General features: G+C 36.2%; 1 protein-coding gene across 6 annotated transcripts in view; it reads right to left on the bottom strand.

Moving 5' to 3' along the window:
* Positions 1-12,628: 12,628 nt before the first annotated feature.
* The window catches only part of NBEAL1 (neurobeachin like 1), a 209,242-nt gene continuing 205,768 nt past the window's right edge, over positions 12,629-16,102 (bottom strand). For 4 of the 6 annotated variants that reach the window (XR_013519063.1, XM_035305359.3, XM_035305362.3 and 1 more), the window contains one exon: positions 12,629-15,333. Coding sequence is in view for 4 of the 6 variants with exons in the window: in XM_035305359.3 (XP_035161250.3) it covers positions 15,232-15,333 (102 nt within the window). In the remaining 2 variants the exon portion in view is untranslated. The remainder of the gene's footprint in view (positions 15,334-16,102) is intronic. The other 2 variants (XM_054257807.2, XR_013519064.1) reach the window with 2 other exon arrangements.

The raw sequence follows: 16,102 nt of genomic DNA, 5'->3' as shown, positions 1-16,102 counted from the left end.
TTCATTTATGCCTTAGTCTGGCTTACTGAAATGATAAAACAGAAGAAGCAATAAGATGTGCATTCTTTTCAAATGAGCAGAGAGATGACACTGAGTTCTGTCCATCTTTTGCCCACTAGGAAATTCCCTGTGGGCAAATTGTAAGGAAAGTATGTAACATCTTTATCTTTGTAGCTATCTTCATTAGGAATAAATTGTGAACAGGTTTACCTGAGGCATTTCCTAGCTTGACTTCCATTTGGATTAGTGAAGATCTATTTTCTTTTATACCATAAACTTCCCGTATGATTTAGTAGGTGATAGTATAATATTTGAGAATATAGTATTTGGAATTTGAAGGTAATTAGCTAAGCAAGAGAGAAATTCTCAAAATAATTCTAAAAAGAAAATAAATCCCTTTTCTTTCTTACTGCTTCCTGGTCATTATTTTCTTGGCAATATCTTACTTTGTATTTAGAAACATGCACATAAGTTATTTTCTTCTAGAATTGAGATATTTAAAAATTTACACTGAAGTTCTTTTAAAAATGTTGGCAGCAATTATTGAATTACACTTCATATCCAAAAGATAGTACTATGTCAACACTCGTAGAATATTATTGCTTTTTAAAGATGCTGTTGTCAGTGACTTTGACTTTTAATTTAATCAGGAAAGTATATAATTTATTTTTTCTTGTAAAAATGTGTTTAAATATGGTTAAGTTCGAGAAGTTGGTTTAATGACTTATTGTTATAAGACTTTGAATGTGTGGCTCTAATATGAGTTTATTTCACTGTTCTTTAATGATTGCAATGGCTAAAAAAGATACCTCACTATAAGGAAGAATTCATTTTCCTGCTTACTAAGATATGGTCCTCAGTTTTAAATCCCATACACCAATTAAGTAAAAATGTGTGTTAAAATTTTTCCTGCAATTTTTTATTTTTTGTAATGTCACTCAGTTCTCCAAAGTAATTGAAAGATACTGAATTTTTAAAACTACTTACTTAAAAATTATAATTATATATAATGAGGTACAGCATGATGTTTTGATACATATACACGTTGTATAATGATCAATTTAAGTCTACTATCCTGTTCATGTGAGTTTGGCAAGTTTTAAAACTAATAAAACTTTCTACTAGAAAACTTTCCTAATCCATCTTCGCCAACAATTTCACATCAGCCATCTCCTTGGTCTTACGGGTCTAATAAGCCTGGCTGGCTGTTGTAACCAAGCTGATTTTAAAAAACAATAAGAAAGGACTATTTGGAGAAAATGCTTGTTTAAATATACCAAGTAAGAGCCAACTGAAAAATCCTAAAGAAGAGAATCCAGGTAGACATCATGTCCCTGGTAGGTCCAGAAGTGCTCCCACTGGCCTTTTTCTGGATTAGTTATGTCTCTGAGGAGCCACATTTACTCACCCACTTCATCCTGTAAATCTTTTATGCCAGGCCACAGAGGTGGCTGAAGAGCCAGTGCCATGGAGTGCTAAGAACACAAATGTAAATACACCCTCAAGATTGGCCAATACTGTCACTGAGGTGCTGTGTGATGTGAGATGATTATCACCAATAAACAGAGGCATGGGGAGTGGGCAGTAAGGAAACACATGGCTGAAATTAACTTATCTGGCAAGAACAAGTGAAGGCTCATAATAACTTTGATTATCTTTTCAGCAGCACCCCACTCTACTGGTACCAACTTACCATATTAGTGTATTTTCACACTCTGATAAAGACATACTGGAGACTGTGCAATTTACAAAAGAAAGAGTTTTTTTGTTTTTTTTTTTTTTCTGAGACTGAGTCTTGCTCTGTCGTGAGGCTGGAGTGCAGTGGCACGATCTCGGCTCACTGCAACCTCCAACTCCCTGGTTCAAGCAATTCTCCTGCCTCCACCTCGCGAGTAGCTGGGATTACAAGCACGCATCACTACACCCAGCTAATTTTTGTATTTTTAGTAGAGATGCGGTTTTACCATGTTGGCCAGGATGTCTTGATCTCCTGACCTCGTGATCCACCCACCTCGGCCTCCCAAAGTGCTGGGATTACAGGGGTGAGCCACTGCATCTGGCCAAGAAAGAGTTTTAATGGACTCACAGTTCCATGTGACTGGGAAGGCCTCACAATCATGGTGGAAGGTGAAAGGCACGTCTCACATGGCAGCAGACAAAAGAAGAAAACTAGTGCAGAAAAACTCCCCTTTACAAAATCATGAGATCTTGTGAGACTCATCTACTATCATGAGAAAAGCACGGGAAAGACCTGCCCACCATGATTCAATTACCTCCCACTGGGTCTCTCCCACAATACTTGGGAAATCTGAGAGCTACAATTCAAGATGAGATTTGGGTGGGGACAAAGCCAAATCCTACCAGTTGAGCATTTGAGATTGAATCTGAATATGCTTGTTTGGTTAACTAGTCTGGATTCAATGTTGGCCTACAGTCATTCAAGTTGAGATGCCAGAAATCTCCTGGCTGGAGAGCAGTGGTGCAATCATAGCTCACTGCAACCTTGACCCCCTGGGCTCAAGTGATCTTCCTGCCTCAGCCTCCTGAGTACCTACAACTACAGGCATGTGCCACCATGCCTGGCTATTTTTTGGCTTTGTTTTGTTTTAGTAGAGACAGGGTCTCACTATGTTGCTCAGGCTGGTTTCAAACTCCTGGCCTCAAGCAATCCTCCTGTCTCTGTCACCCAAAGTGCTGGGATTACAGGCATCAGCCAGCATGCTGAGCCCCACCTGTTTTGGAAATAAAATTTTGTGGAAGACAGCTATGCTCACTTGCTTATGTACTATATATGGCTACAACAGCAGAATTGAATAGTTGCAACGGCGTTATGTATAAAATATTTATTGCCCATCCTTTTATAGAAAAAATGTGTGGACTTCTACTACAGAAGAAGTACAAAGGTTTAGGGAGATGGAAATATTGGTGTGGATTTGCTTGACAAGTCAAAATATTCAAGTTACCCATCAAATTAACAATCTGTTAAATAAATGATATTCTATCCTTCTGCCCCAAATATATCTTTGTAGAGCAGGAAAGATTTCTTTTCTCACCCATCACTAGGTTCATAGCTGAGCCCCCTGCAACAAAAGACAGGTTACCAAGAAAAAGTGTACAAATTAATTTAAGTTTTACGGCCAGGTGTGGTGGTTCTCGCCTATAATCCTAGCACTTTGGAAGGCCAAGGTGGGTGGATCACTTGAGGTCAGGAGTTCAGGACCAGCCTAGCCAACATGGCGAAACCTCATCAAAACTAAAAATACAAAAAAAATTAGCCAGGCATGGTGGCTGAGACAGGAAAATCGATTGAATCCAGGAGGCAGAGGTTGCAGTGAGCCGAGATCGCACCACTGCACTCCAGCCTGGGCAACAGAGCGAGATTCCATCTCAAAAAAAAAAAAAAAAAGAAAGAGAGAGGAGACAGTGGTGCAATTATAGCTCACTGCAGCCTTAAACTGGGCTCAAGTGATCCTCCTGCCTTGGCCTCCCTAAATGCTGGGATTACAGGCAGGAGCCACTGTGCCAGCCTTAATTTTAAAATGTTAAATCTATTTTTTTGTTGTTGTTCAACAGTCAGTTTGTTCACCAACTGAGCTAACCAGCCGCCGATATATATAGATATATATTGAGACATCGTCTCGCCCTGTCACCCAGGCTGGAGTGCAGTGGTGTGATCTTGGCTCATTGCAACCTCCGCCTCCTGGGTTCAAATGATTCTCCTGCCTCAGTCTCCAGAGTAGCTGGGATTACAGGCACCTGCCACCATGCCCAGCTAATTTTTTTTTTGTATTTTTAGTAGACTCATGCTTTCACCATGTTGGTCAGGCTGGTCTCAAACTCCTAGCCTCAGGTGATCTGCCTGCATTCATCCAGTAATTTTCCAACTCCTGAAATTGTATCATCTTCTCTTCTGTTTTCTTTGCCCTTATACGTTTATGCCTTTAAAAAATCTCTTCATTGGTCAGGTGCATTGGCTAATGCCTATAATCCCAGCACTTTGGGAGGTTGAGGCAGGCAGATCACCTGAGGTCAGGAGTTCAAGACCAGCCTGGCCAACATGGTGAAACCCTGTCTACTAAAAAGTAAACAAGCAAACAAACAAAACTCTAAAAACCCACTGTATTTTATTTTTTGGGACAGGGTCTTGCTCTGTTGCTTAGGTTGAGTGCAGTGATGTGATCACACAGCTTGACCTCTCAGGCTTAAGCCTCTTGAATAGCTGTGCACCACTGGGCCTACTAACTTTTGATTTTTTTTGTAGGGAAAGGGTCTCACTATGTTTCCCAGGCCAAATAGTGTATTTTTTATCTGTGTTTGGTTGAAAAAAATCTGCATATAAGTGCACTTGTACAGTTCAAACCCATGTTGTTCAAGGATCAACTGTGTATGGTGAGAAAATATATGCTCCAGTATCTCTGTGTGAAACAAACAGATTTAGTTGATGCTTTGAATGGTGTTACAAACTTGTTTTACAAAAGCAAGGCAGTCTTAATCAAGCGTGTAACTAACTTGGCCTTGATTGACCAGTCACTGGGAAATCTTACCAGAGATGAATTAATGCAGGAAGTTTCCAATTCTAATGAAATGTCTTCAGTAAAGTATAGCATAGTGAATGGATGGTGCCAGTAGATAAAAGTTAATGTTCATCTCTGCTGTTTTGTTATTCTGGATCTAGAGACAAAAGTACAAACAAGAACCTGGAACAGAGTTTGGCTTCTGTCGTATTATGGATTAGATTCTATTAACCTTGACAAAACCGAATGATTAGGTCAACATTTAGATGTCAAAGTTGAGGGAAAAATATTTTATTTTTAGAGACAGAGTCTTGTTCTGTTGTCCAGGCTGGAGTACAGTGGTGTGATCATAGCTTACTGCAGCCTCAAACTCCTGGCCTCAAGTAATCCTCCTCCCTTGGCCTCCCAAAGTGCTAGGATTACAGGCATGAGCCACCATGACTAGCCCTGAAGATTATAATTGTGACCGAATGTAAGTTAAAAAAAAAATCCAACCTTTGTGTAGCAGCAAAAGAAAAAGAAAGAAAAAAAATTCAGCCTAATGTATTATTTGGTTAACTACAAATGGAGATTTATGGCATATAATCATTTGCTAAGGGAAAAATTGAAACAATATTTTTTTGTTTTGAGACAGGGTATTTCTCTGTCACCCAGGTTGGAGTGCAGTGATATCATCTTGGCTCACTGTAGCCTCCACCTACTGGGCTCATGTAAGTAATCCTCCCACTTCAGCCTCCTGAGTAGCTAGAACTATAGGTGCATGTCACCCTGCCTGGCTAGTTTCTAAATTTTTTGCAGAGACAGAATCTCCTTATATTGCCCAGGCTGGCCTTAAAATCCTGGGCTCAAGCCATCCTCCAGCCTTGGCCTCCCAAAGTGCTATGATTACAGACATAAGACACTGTGCCTAGCCTGTAACAATGTTTTTGAGGTAGCTCTAAAGCGAAAGGCTAAATATTTGTTATTACATATGACAAAACCTAGTCAATTGACATTTATCTTGTGCACTTAGGACGACAGAATAAATTCTTGTCATGAGAAACAGTGATCAATTTTCTAATTAACAAATACTGTATTCAAATCTCTTATCTACCCAAATAACTTAGCCAACGGTAAGTTCTAATCAGACTATGAATTGAGAATTACAAATCAACTGAAGAAAGTAACATTTAAAAAATCTGATTCAAACCCATTTTCATATACAAAGCTAATTTATTATGTACAAAATAAATGTACATTTTTAAAAAGTGTTAGAATACAAATTTCCAAGGGCCTAAAGTAAGTGCAAATTTTTCAATTATTATTTGTAATCATGCTATACAGAAACAAATCAAATATTAGCACATATACACACAATGAATTTTCTAAAAATAGCACTTTATGTAATAAAACAAAACATACATCTTACATATTTAATTTTAAAAGGATGGGGAAGGAAAGAATGTAATTCACCAAACTAACAGTAACTTACCTACAATGAGAATAATAATCAAAATTATTTACACATATTTATTAAAACTTGCTCAACTTTAAAACATTTTTGGGGGGCATACAAATATCCACTGAGTCACAGTTTGCACAGTCAATAATTAGATATATACAAGGTGCAATATTTTCTTTTTCATGGTCAATTCCAGTAGAATGAGAAGGAATATTTCAAGATAAATACACAACTTTCTGAATTCCTTCAATATTTAAGTAGCAGCACAATTTCCAGGTACTTTCAAAAAACAAGTCATTCTGAATTTTCAATTATCTTGCTCTGAATTGACTATTTGCATTTACATGCATTTAAATCACTGTTACTCTCTATAACACTGAAATGCTACTGGAGTCCCAGAAAAGCTGACCAAAGAGGTGAATTAAATATGTTTCATATTTTTATGCCTCAGCAGATTGATTTTTATAGCAATGAATCTGAGAGAAAATGACTGTCTAGCCAGATATCTGATTACTTTTTGCTAAATTTTTTGCTCCAAGTCTATAAAAGCAAACAAACAGTTGGAGGAATGAAAGCCATACCTGTTAAGAGTTTCTGAATAGAACCAAGAAGCCCACAGTTTTCTAAGAAGTGTTCTTATGTAAACCTAATTATAAAATAAGCAGTTAATCACAAAAAAAGTTTGGTAATGGTGTTCATCAGTCACAGTCTTTGAGAGTAATAAAAAGGAGAATAGAAAAAAAAGTTAAAAATATAAAAGATCTTTAATAGTAAGATCTACTATAACATGTCATAATTCTGGAAGAAAAATAGAAAATTATAATTAAATCATTAAAAAGCCATCTGAGAAAAACAATCAAAATTCCAAAGGAAAAAATAGTTATCCTCTTTAATCCCTATATAAAAAACAAGAGGCTGACAGTTTTTCAATTAAGTCTGACTACTGATACCATCCTATCAGAACGACTTCTTAAAAGTGTTTATTGATTAACATAATTTTAATATTCTGAAGAACAAAATAATTATGTCTAATACAGACAAGTATTTTTTCCTTCAAAATAAGGAGAAAGCATTTATGAATTTGTATGTTCAGCTCACTGTAAAACACGTTGCTTAGTGTCAGAAAATGTTACCAAAAGAAGACAACCTAAAATAGCATTTTAATGTTGACTAGTACACTGATTATCAGAGAACTGCTAGTTTTAATACATCTTAAGTTGAAATATATTATTACCAAAAATAAAAATTTTAAAGGCCCAATTGGAATAAGACTTCTTTTTAAAAGTTTATTTTTAATTGATAAATTTTTAAAAATCCCACCTAAATCCTAATTTTTCTTCATGTTACATTACAATGTTACATTGTAACAGCATTACAAGCAGCTAATCACGCTATACACTGAAAAATAATTATAAATTAATTTAAATAATGAGACAGCCATCATATATGTGGAAACACACACACAAACAGACACACGTACACCTCAGATGGTCTTGATCTCCTGACCTCGTGATCTACCTGCCTCAGCCTCCCAAAGTGCTGGGATTACAGGTGTGAGCCACCATGCCCAGCCAAAAGTCAAGTTTGAAAAATGAATGGGTAATTTTTTAAATGATAAAGTTATGTTATTACTATTATTGTTACATTTGCAAAATGTAAGTTTCCAAGGAAACATGAAAAACGTACCATGAAAAGCAAATGTTGAATTAGTAGCTTTCTATTTATTCTTTTTCTTCAGCATTTTCAATTCATAAGATTATGGGCATTAAGACAAAGGTAAATATTACTGAATGCATCCTTTTATTTATCACCAAAGCCACTGGTTTACAGGTCCAAATTCTGCAATGTGTTTAGAAATCACCCACATGTGGCAAATGCAAATGAGATAATCACCAAAGGAAGGAGATGTGTCGATGAATTACTATAATCAGGTAAGTATCTGATAATACAGCCACTATTAAATGAGATTTTTATACAGAAGAAAATCACAGAACTCCTATACTCTAGGATAGCCTTACATTTCTTAACACAAAAAAATGAAATCGTTTCCTATTTAAAATTAATTATCTTAAATGTTAATGCTTTATTCTGTTATACCTATAAAAAATGAAAGATTATTTCCATACAGAAGCGATACCTGCAAAAGTCATTGGAAGTAGTAAATAATTCATCCAATGCTTTTTTTTTTTTAATTTAGAGATGAAGTTTGTCCATGTTGGTTGGGCTGGTCTCAAACTCCCAACCTCAGGTGATCCGCCCGCTCAGCCTCCCAAAGTGCTGGGATTACAGGCATGACATCCAGTGCTTTTTAGTTAGGAAAATTCTACTGATTACAAGCTTCAAGGCTATAAGATAAAAGATCTACTTTTAGGTTTTAAATTTAGCATGTTAGTCATGTTTTTTATTCTTTAAAATGTTACCTAATTCAAGTTTGCAAAACATTCACTGATAGCCACTAGGAACTAATATTAGCAAACAGACGTACTTTTCTGGAGGCAAATTTTAGTTACAATTTACAAATGTGAATAGTCTCAAGAGAGTTCAAGATAGACAATGCAATTGAGGGCCCCGCCTATAATCCCAGCACTTCGGAAGGCTGAGGTGGGCAGATCACGAGATTGGGACATTGAGACCATCTTGGCCAATATGGTGAAACCCTGTCTCTACTAAAAATACAAGAATTAGCTGGGTGGGGTGGCACACACCTGTAGTCCCTGCTACTGGGGAGTCTGATGCAGGAGAATCGCTTGAACCCAGGAGGCGGAGGTTGCAGTGAGCCAAGATTGCGCCACTGCACTCCAGTCTGGTAACAGACTGAGACTCTGTCTCAAAAAAAAAAAAAAAAAATTGAAAGGAAATTTGGTTGTTTCGGTGGCAGGCAAAACAAAGATAATAAAGCCATTTCAAACATTTTATACAAAATGTCTCTTGGGATAGGATTAAGCCTATTTTCAAATAAGTCTGAATATTGGATAGGGTTTATAAAGATAAATGGACAAATTTCCATACAGGAAAATATTTTATGATATAAAATAATAATCCTGATACATAATTTTTTAATACCAATATAAAGTATAGAGATTCAGGAAGTCCAAAGCAGTGCCTAGATACCTGTATATTTATAAACTCCATAGACAAGTCTGACCTGCAATGTCCATTAAGAACCACTGGCCTGGCAATGTCAAGATGAAGCGAACCCACAGCCACCATGAACAGTCAACCTACCCTGTGCAGCCTCCTGGGAATCCAGTATGCCCTCAGACCTTGCATATTCCTCAGGCTCCACCCTATATTGATGCACCACCTGCCTACTCAGAGCTCTATCATCTGAGCACTGTGCACCCAGAGTCCCCACCATGTTGGCTGCATTTCCTGGAGCCTCTCTCTATCTTCCCATGGCCCAGTCTGTGGCTGCTGGGCCTTTAGGTTCCACAATCCCCATGGCTTATTATCCAGTGGGTCCCATCTATCCAGCTGGCTCTACAGGGCTGGTGGAAGGAGGGTATGATACAGATGACAGATTTGGAGCTGGGTTACTGCTGGCAACACTCCTCTTCCACCTCCTGGATGCCCTCCCATGCTGCTCAGCTTGCAGTCATGCAGGAGTCAGCGTCCTCGTAACTCAGCGGAAGGAGAACTTCTAAAGGAGAACTTCTTCATGGGTGGTTCAGATGGTGGCTACACCATCTGCTGAGGAAACAAGGTCAACTTTGTGTCGGGAAAGACATAACATACCTTCAGCACTTCTCACAATGTAACTGCTCTAGTCATATTAACCTGAAGTTGCAGTTTAGACACATGTTTTTGGGTGTCTTTCTGGTGTCCAAACTTCCAGGCATTTTTCAAATTTAATAAAAAACCATGTAATGGTAGCAGTACCTTCCTAAAGCATTTTGAGCTAGGGGAGGTATCCATCATAATATGAATGTGGGTGAAGCTGCCCTAAGGATCTTCCTTTAATTTCTCTGGAGTAATAATGTACCATACTGCTCTTTGCGTTTAGTAATAAAACATCAAAATAGGTTTGGAGGGAACTTTACCTTCCTAAGAATTAAAGTTGTCAAATTATTCTGATTGGCCTCTAATCTCCTTTAGGTCTTTGATTTATATTACTTGATATAAATGGAACCCATTAGTTGTCCCCATCTTCCTTTCCATCCCTTGCCCACCCATCCCATCTCCAACCTTAGTCTTCCAGTTCCTCCTGCCAGTCTCCATTGAATCAAAGACGGAGGACAGAATGCCAGTCAGACTAATTTCCTCCCTTCCTCGAACTCCTTCCCACTTGTCATCTTTTAACTAGTCTTTCACAAGGATCCTCTGAAACTCCCTCTGTGCCTCAAGCACAGATCTGCTTTCACATCTCCTCAGGCAAAAGTAGAGGGTGCCTTTGGGCCCTCCTCATAGGTTGTCCCTGCCTGCATGAACCTAACCTAAATTTGCTTTGGTGCCAGGAAAACTAAGCTATGCTTACACAAAGATATCATACAAATTGTACTGTGAACAAATGACTTGAGTCCAGTGAAATCTCATTAGGATTAAGAATATTTCAAGAATCCTTAATGTTTTGATTTTTGTTTTCTGAAATTGGATTTTATCTTATAATTTCAGTTCATCTAAATTGTGTGTTCTGTACATGTGATATTTGACTGTACCACTGACTGTTATGGAAGTTCAGCATTGTATGTTTCTATTTCCACTGTGATGCACTTAACTTGTAGAATTTTTATACTAAAAATGTAGAATAAAGACTATTTTGAGGATTTGGAAAAAAAAAACAAAACACAAAAAACCACTGGCCTAGAAACTGCTAGATTTAAATTTAAAAAAAAGTTTTTTGGAGACCGGGTCTCTGTCAGCTAGGATGAAGTACAGTGGTGCAATGCGAGCTCCCTGCAGCTCTTCAGCCTTGACCTCTAGGCTCAAGTGATCCCCTCACCTCAGTCTCCCAAGTAGCTAGGACTACAGGCATGTGCCACCATGCATGGCTAATTTTAACCGTCTTGTAGAGGTGGGGGCCCACTATGTTGCCCAGGATGGACTTGAGCTCCTAGGCTCAAGTAATCCTCCTACCTCAGCCTTCCAAAGTGCTGGGATTATAGGCATGTGCCACCATGCTTGGCCTAAATTTAAATTAAAGAAGGCAGGCTGTGGTCCACATTTTAAATCATATTAAAATGACAACTGATAATACTATATGGTTGTCTAATGTTATCAAGAAAAATAACACACCACTCTGATAAATACAGGATAACTCTACAGAACAATGCTCTGGATGGAATCAAGTTTAAAACAAATAATATGTTGAGTATGCACAATACACAAATTCAGCAAAAAGAATATTGAGAATGGATTTTTTTAAGGGTGATAAAAATGTTTAAGATTGCTCACCTATTGGGGAGGAAACGTTTCAGCTGATGAGAGGAACAATGCATAGGGTAAGCCATGAGTATGGCTGATGATAAAAACAAAAAAAGAAGGAAACAGAAAAACATGTTTCTTTTTTTTTTTTTGAGATGGAATCTTGTTCTGTCACCAGGCTGGAGTGCAGTGGCACAATCTTGGCTCACTGCAACTTCCATGTCCCGGGTTCACGCGATTCTCCTGCCTCAGCTTCCCAAGTAGCTGGGACTATAGGCACATGCCAACACACCCAGCTAATTTTTGTTTTTGTTTTTAGTAGAGATAGGGTTTCACCATGTTGGCCAGGATGGTCTGGATCTCTTGACCTTGTGATCCGCCCACCTCGGCCGCCCAAAGTGCTGGGATGACAGGCATGAATCACCACGCCCGGCCCATGTTTAATTTCTTATATCCCAGTCAAAAATTGTATCCTAAAGATAGGTTCAGGAGCCTGTTTACAGAAGACAGGTTTAAATATATATATTTGAAAAGACTAGTCCTTACACATATCCTTTACACAGACACCCATGATATTACATATTATATATTATTTAATATTATAATATTTATATTTAATGTAGTCCTAGGACTTGCATCTTTTCACTGGAAAGTGGTGAAGAATAATGCCACTCATTTGATAAATATAAATATACAAAAGGAGCTAACTTCCTTAAGTTCAATTACAAGATTTCCTAAGTGATCTCTTTAGTAGTAACAATATAAAATATACATAAATGCAAAGGTCATATCTCTATCATCATTAAATAAAAATCTGGTATCCAAGTTAACAAGTTTTCTCTGCCCACTCCTTTTCACACAAAATATAAAATGTCTTAGATTAAACAACAACAAAAAAGTCTTAGATTAAGATTCAACCTTCAAATCTAAATTCTAATTCTGAGAGTATACTTCTTTTCAGAAGCATAAATCTGATTTTCAACACGAGTACTCTGAAGGATAATTCTGATATGCCCTAAATAGAGAAAAAAAAGAAACCTCACTGGTGTTCCTTGCTAATGACAGAACGAACACTTGGTATTTTTTCTTCTGCAAAAGGATGCGCTGCACTATGACCTAAAAAAAGTTAATAGATTTTAATTTTGTATTAACTTCTTAAAAACAGACATGAGTTTCACAGGCTGAAAAGAAAGACTAAACCAACTAGCCAACCTTCATTTTTATAAACTTTCCTGATTTTTGTGCTCTGATCTATTTTTCCTTCTTTCAATTTTATCTGAGTAATGACAAAAATACTGATTGAAAACAGTTGTAAAAAAAATTTTATAAAGCTTCTTTATTCTCTAAGTGTGCACAGCTATTACATGTTTTAATATTTGATCTCATTTTCCAAAAGTAAAATAATTATCTTGGTATAAATCTCTTCCTATCACCAGGATGCTGAGATTTTTATTTTCGTCATCATCAGTATCAAGAAACAAAAGCAGATTAAAAGTTGTGCAAAGATTACAGACTCTGTAAGTCAAACTGACATACTATATTCACTAACTGAAGTGTTCACCTGTTATTTCATTCTAATGATACTACTCATTTCTCCCATTACATTATGACTAATTTCTATGGATAACATCTCAAAAGTACTTCTTTACAATTATTTTATCTAGTAATTTAGTAGGCTATACTCTTTAAATGAGTAATTTATTATTCAGCTAATACTTCTATTTGCTTCTTTTAATAGATAACATTTAAGTTCCATTCTCTAGACTGTTGCTAGTATTCTCAAATATTTTTCTTTAAATTCTACATTTTTGGTTTTAACTTTTTGGAACAAAGCAATATAAGGAATAAATCCACTACTGTGTATATTTAGTATTAGTCTAGGTAGGATATCTATTATATTGTGAGCAAAACTTATTTGTACTATAAAATAAAAACTGCTTATTTCTTCCATCTAAAAAGCAGCATAGTAAAACATTTAGGCATATTTTTTTCTAATTTTAGAAAACTTATAAGCATCCAAAATAATTTTCAAATCCAATATTAAGTAAACTTAAAAATAAGACACTTTTAAATCAAAATATCCAGATAAATAACAAAATAAAACTTCGTTTTGATTCAGAAAGTTTCCAAAAAAATCAATATTTTAAAAACTAAAAATCAATCATGTTAGTCATGCTGACTTGAAATCTCCTTAAAAACTGTAAGATGAAAATAAGATAGCCATGGTGGCACCATGGGTAAAGCACTGGATTGAAGCCTCCCATCTCCCCAAAAAAGAATACATGAAAATTAGCCAGTCTCACTTATGTATGATTATTGCCACTGAACTTATTTTGAGACTTTTTTCAATACAAATTCCTGAAGTCTTAAGACACCTTTACATTTACATATGTTATACTTCACAATTGTTGTATCCAGTTTATTTCAGTTATTTACCTTAAACATAGCTATTTTTTCCTTAATAAAACAGAAGATTTTTACTTATTAGAAAGAAAATTCTTCTATAGCTTTTTACTAGCCCTGACTCACATCAAATCAAATCTATTCAAAAGTTTCCCAAAACAGAATAATTTATTCCTTATTTATTTATTTTACTCACTCAAAAGACTATAAAGAAAAGGGCACTGGATACTGTGGTCAACAGGAGAGTGAAATTGCAAAGGAATAATTTCTCTAAGATTCAGTTAAGAAGGCAATTGGATGTAAGGACATCTATGATTTGTGGAACAAAAAAGAATATTATTACTTGATTTTAAAAGCTTTTTTTTTTTTCCTGGTCACAGATCCCTTTAAAGAAAGCCATGTAACCATTCCATCCTGAAAATGCATTTAACATACAAAATCTCTGCAAAATTTCAAAGGGATTCACAAGCTCCCTCAAATACATGGAATCTTGGATTAAAAACACTGGTAGTTGTAAAACCTCTCTGACCCAACCCAAAAGATAATCTTACAAAAAAAATCTAAGTTTAACAATGTCTTTGAATTCCAAATTAAATAAATCAGGTTTTTACTTTAAGATCTTAGTAATCAAGCATAACTTAACATTTAACATTATATAATAAAATTAGCTATAATCCTAAAACACAAAATAAAATTTTTAAAAAAATTATTAGAGTAAAACAGTATTTGCTTAGCAAAGGAGTCAAGAAATTCTGTACTTTGCAAATGTAAATTGTGCTGCAAATGCTACTTAAAAGACCCAACTGTCAAAATCACAATTAACACTTTTGCTTAATTAAATTATTAAGGAAATACATCTGTAAAATGTATCTCTAGTTCCTCTTTTTCTACTCAGTTTTTATTATTTAAGGACAATAATAGATTTCAGTAACTTCTCGTTAGTAACATGCTAAGTAGTAGTAGAATGAGCTAATGTACCAGTTTCAATATTCTTATTTTATTCTTACTACGCAAACCTGTAACTTTTATTGAGTTCTGAAAATCCAAGTGTGCAACAGAAACCTTTAAAACATTATCCCCAGTCAGGAGTCAATAAATAAACTGATATATTTTTATTATAGTGGTCAGTAAATAGGAAAATGATTACTTAAGAATGTATATAAAGCCATCTCTCTCAACTGTCCCATTATCTGTACTCTTTTGTTAGAAAAATCCTAAATTTTATCATTTGGAATAATAACCAAATTGAACCTAATTTTCTTATCTTAGAATTTTGTTTTAAAAATGCATACAATGACCTTTAGGAATGGGCCACCAAATCAAATCAAATCAATTTTCTCAAATACATCTTAGTATAGACCAAGAATTAGTTTATATACCACAGTAAATTGAGGTTATCCTAAATGATTTTCAGGGATAAAAGCCTTGCAACATTGCAGAGTTGAGAGATATGGTTTAAGTGAAAAGCAATAAATCAGGTTTCAGTAATCATAACAGAAAATGGAATAACAATCACTTAGAATCTTGAGTATTATATTCAGTTTCTCCAGCTGAAATCTGGCTAAGCCGCTTGCTCGATCCCCACAATTTTCGAGAAAGCTGACCTGAACGCATCTGTATAAAGTAATACAAAGAAATGAATAAATATTAAGAAAAAAAATACATAAAATTGATATATAAGACATTGATTGACCATCCTGGTCAACATGGTGAAACCCCGTCTCTACTAAAAAATTAGCTGGGCATGGTGGCGCGTGCCTGTAATCCCAGCTACTCAGGAGGCTGAGGCAGGAGAATTGCCTGAACCCAGGAGGCAGAGGTTGCAGTGAGCCGAGATCGCGCCATTGCACTCCAGCCTGGGTAACAAGAGCAAAACTCCGTCTCAAAAGAAAAAAAAAAGACACTGATTTTGAAGAGTGAAAAGAAACAAATTTTGTTGGCAGAATTATTAGTGCTTTAAAGGTTATTAATAATAGAGAAAGGCAGCCAGGGATGGCGCTTCATGCCTGTATGTAACTCCAGGGCTTTTGGAGGCCGAGGTGGGCAGATCACTTGAGGTCAGGAGTTCGAGACCAGAGCCTGGTCAAAATGGCACTCTCCCGTCTCTACTAAAAACACAAAATTTAGCCCAGCATAGTGGTGCCCACTTGTAATCCCAGCTAGTTTGGAGGCTGAGGAATGAGAATTGCTTGAACCTGAAGGCAGAGGTTGCAGTGAGCCCAGATGGCACCATTGTACTCCAGCCTAGGCATCACGTCTGTCTCTCTCTCTCTCATACACACACATACACATATAATAATAACAATAATAATAATGAAAGACTTTTACATTTATTTTGTCTTTGAGAAAGGTCTAATGCCAATGTGTACATTTAAACATTTAA

This window comes from Callithrix jacchus, chromosome 6, assembly GCF_049354715.1.
Source record: "Callithrix jacchus isolate 240 chromosome 6, calJac240_pri, whole genome shotgun sequence".
Classification (NCBI taxonomy): domain Eukaryota; kingdom Metazoa; phylum Chordata; class Mammalia; order Primates; family Cebidae; genus Callithrix; species Callithrix jacchus.
This window is presented reverse-complemented; position numbering and strand designations above follow the sequence as displayed.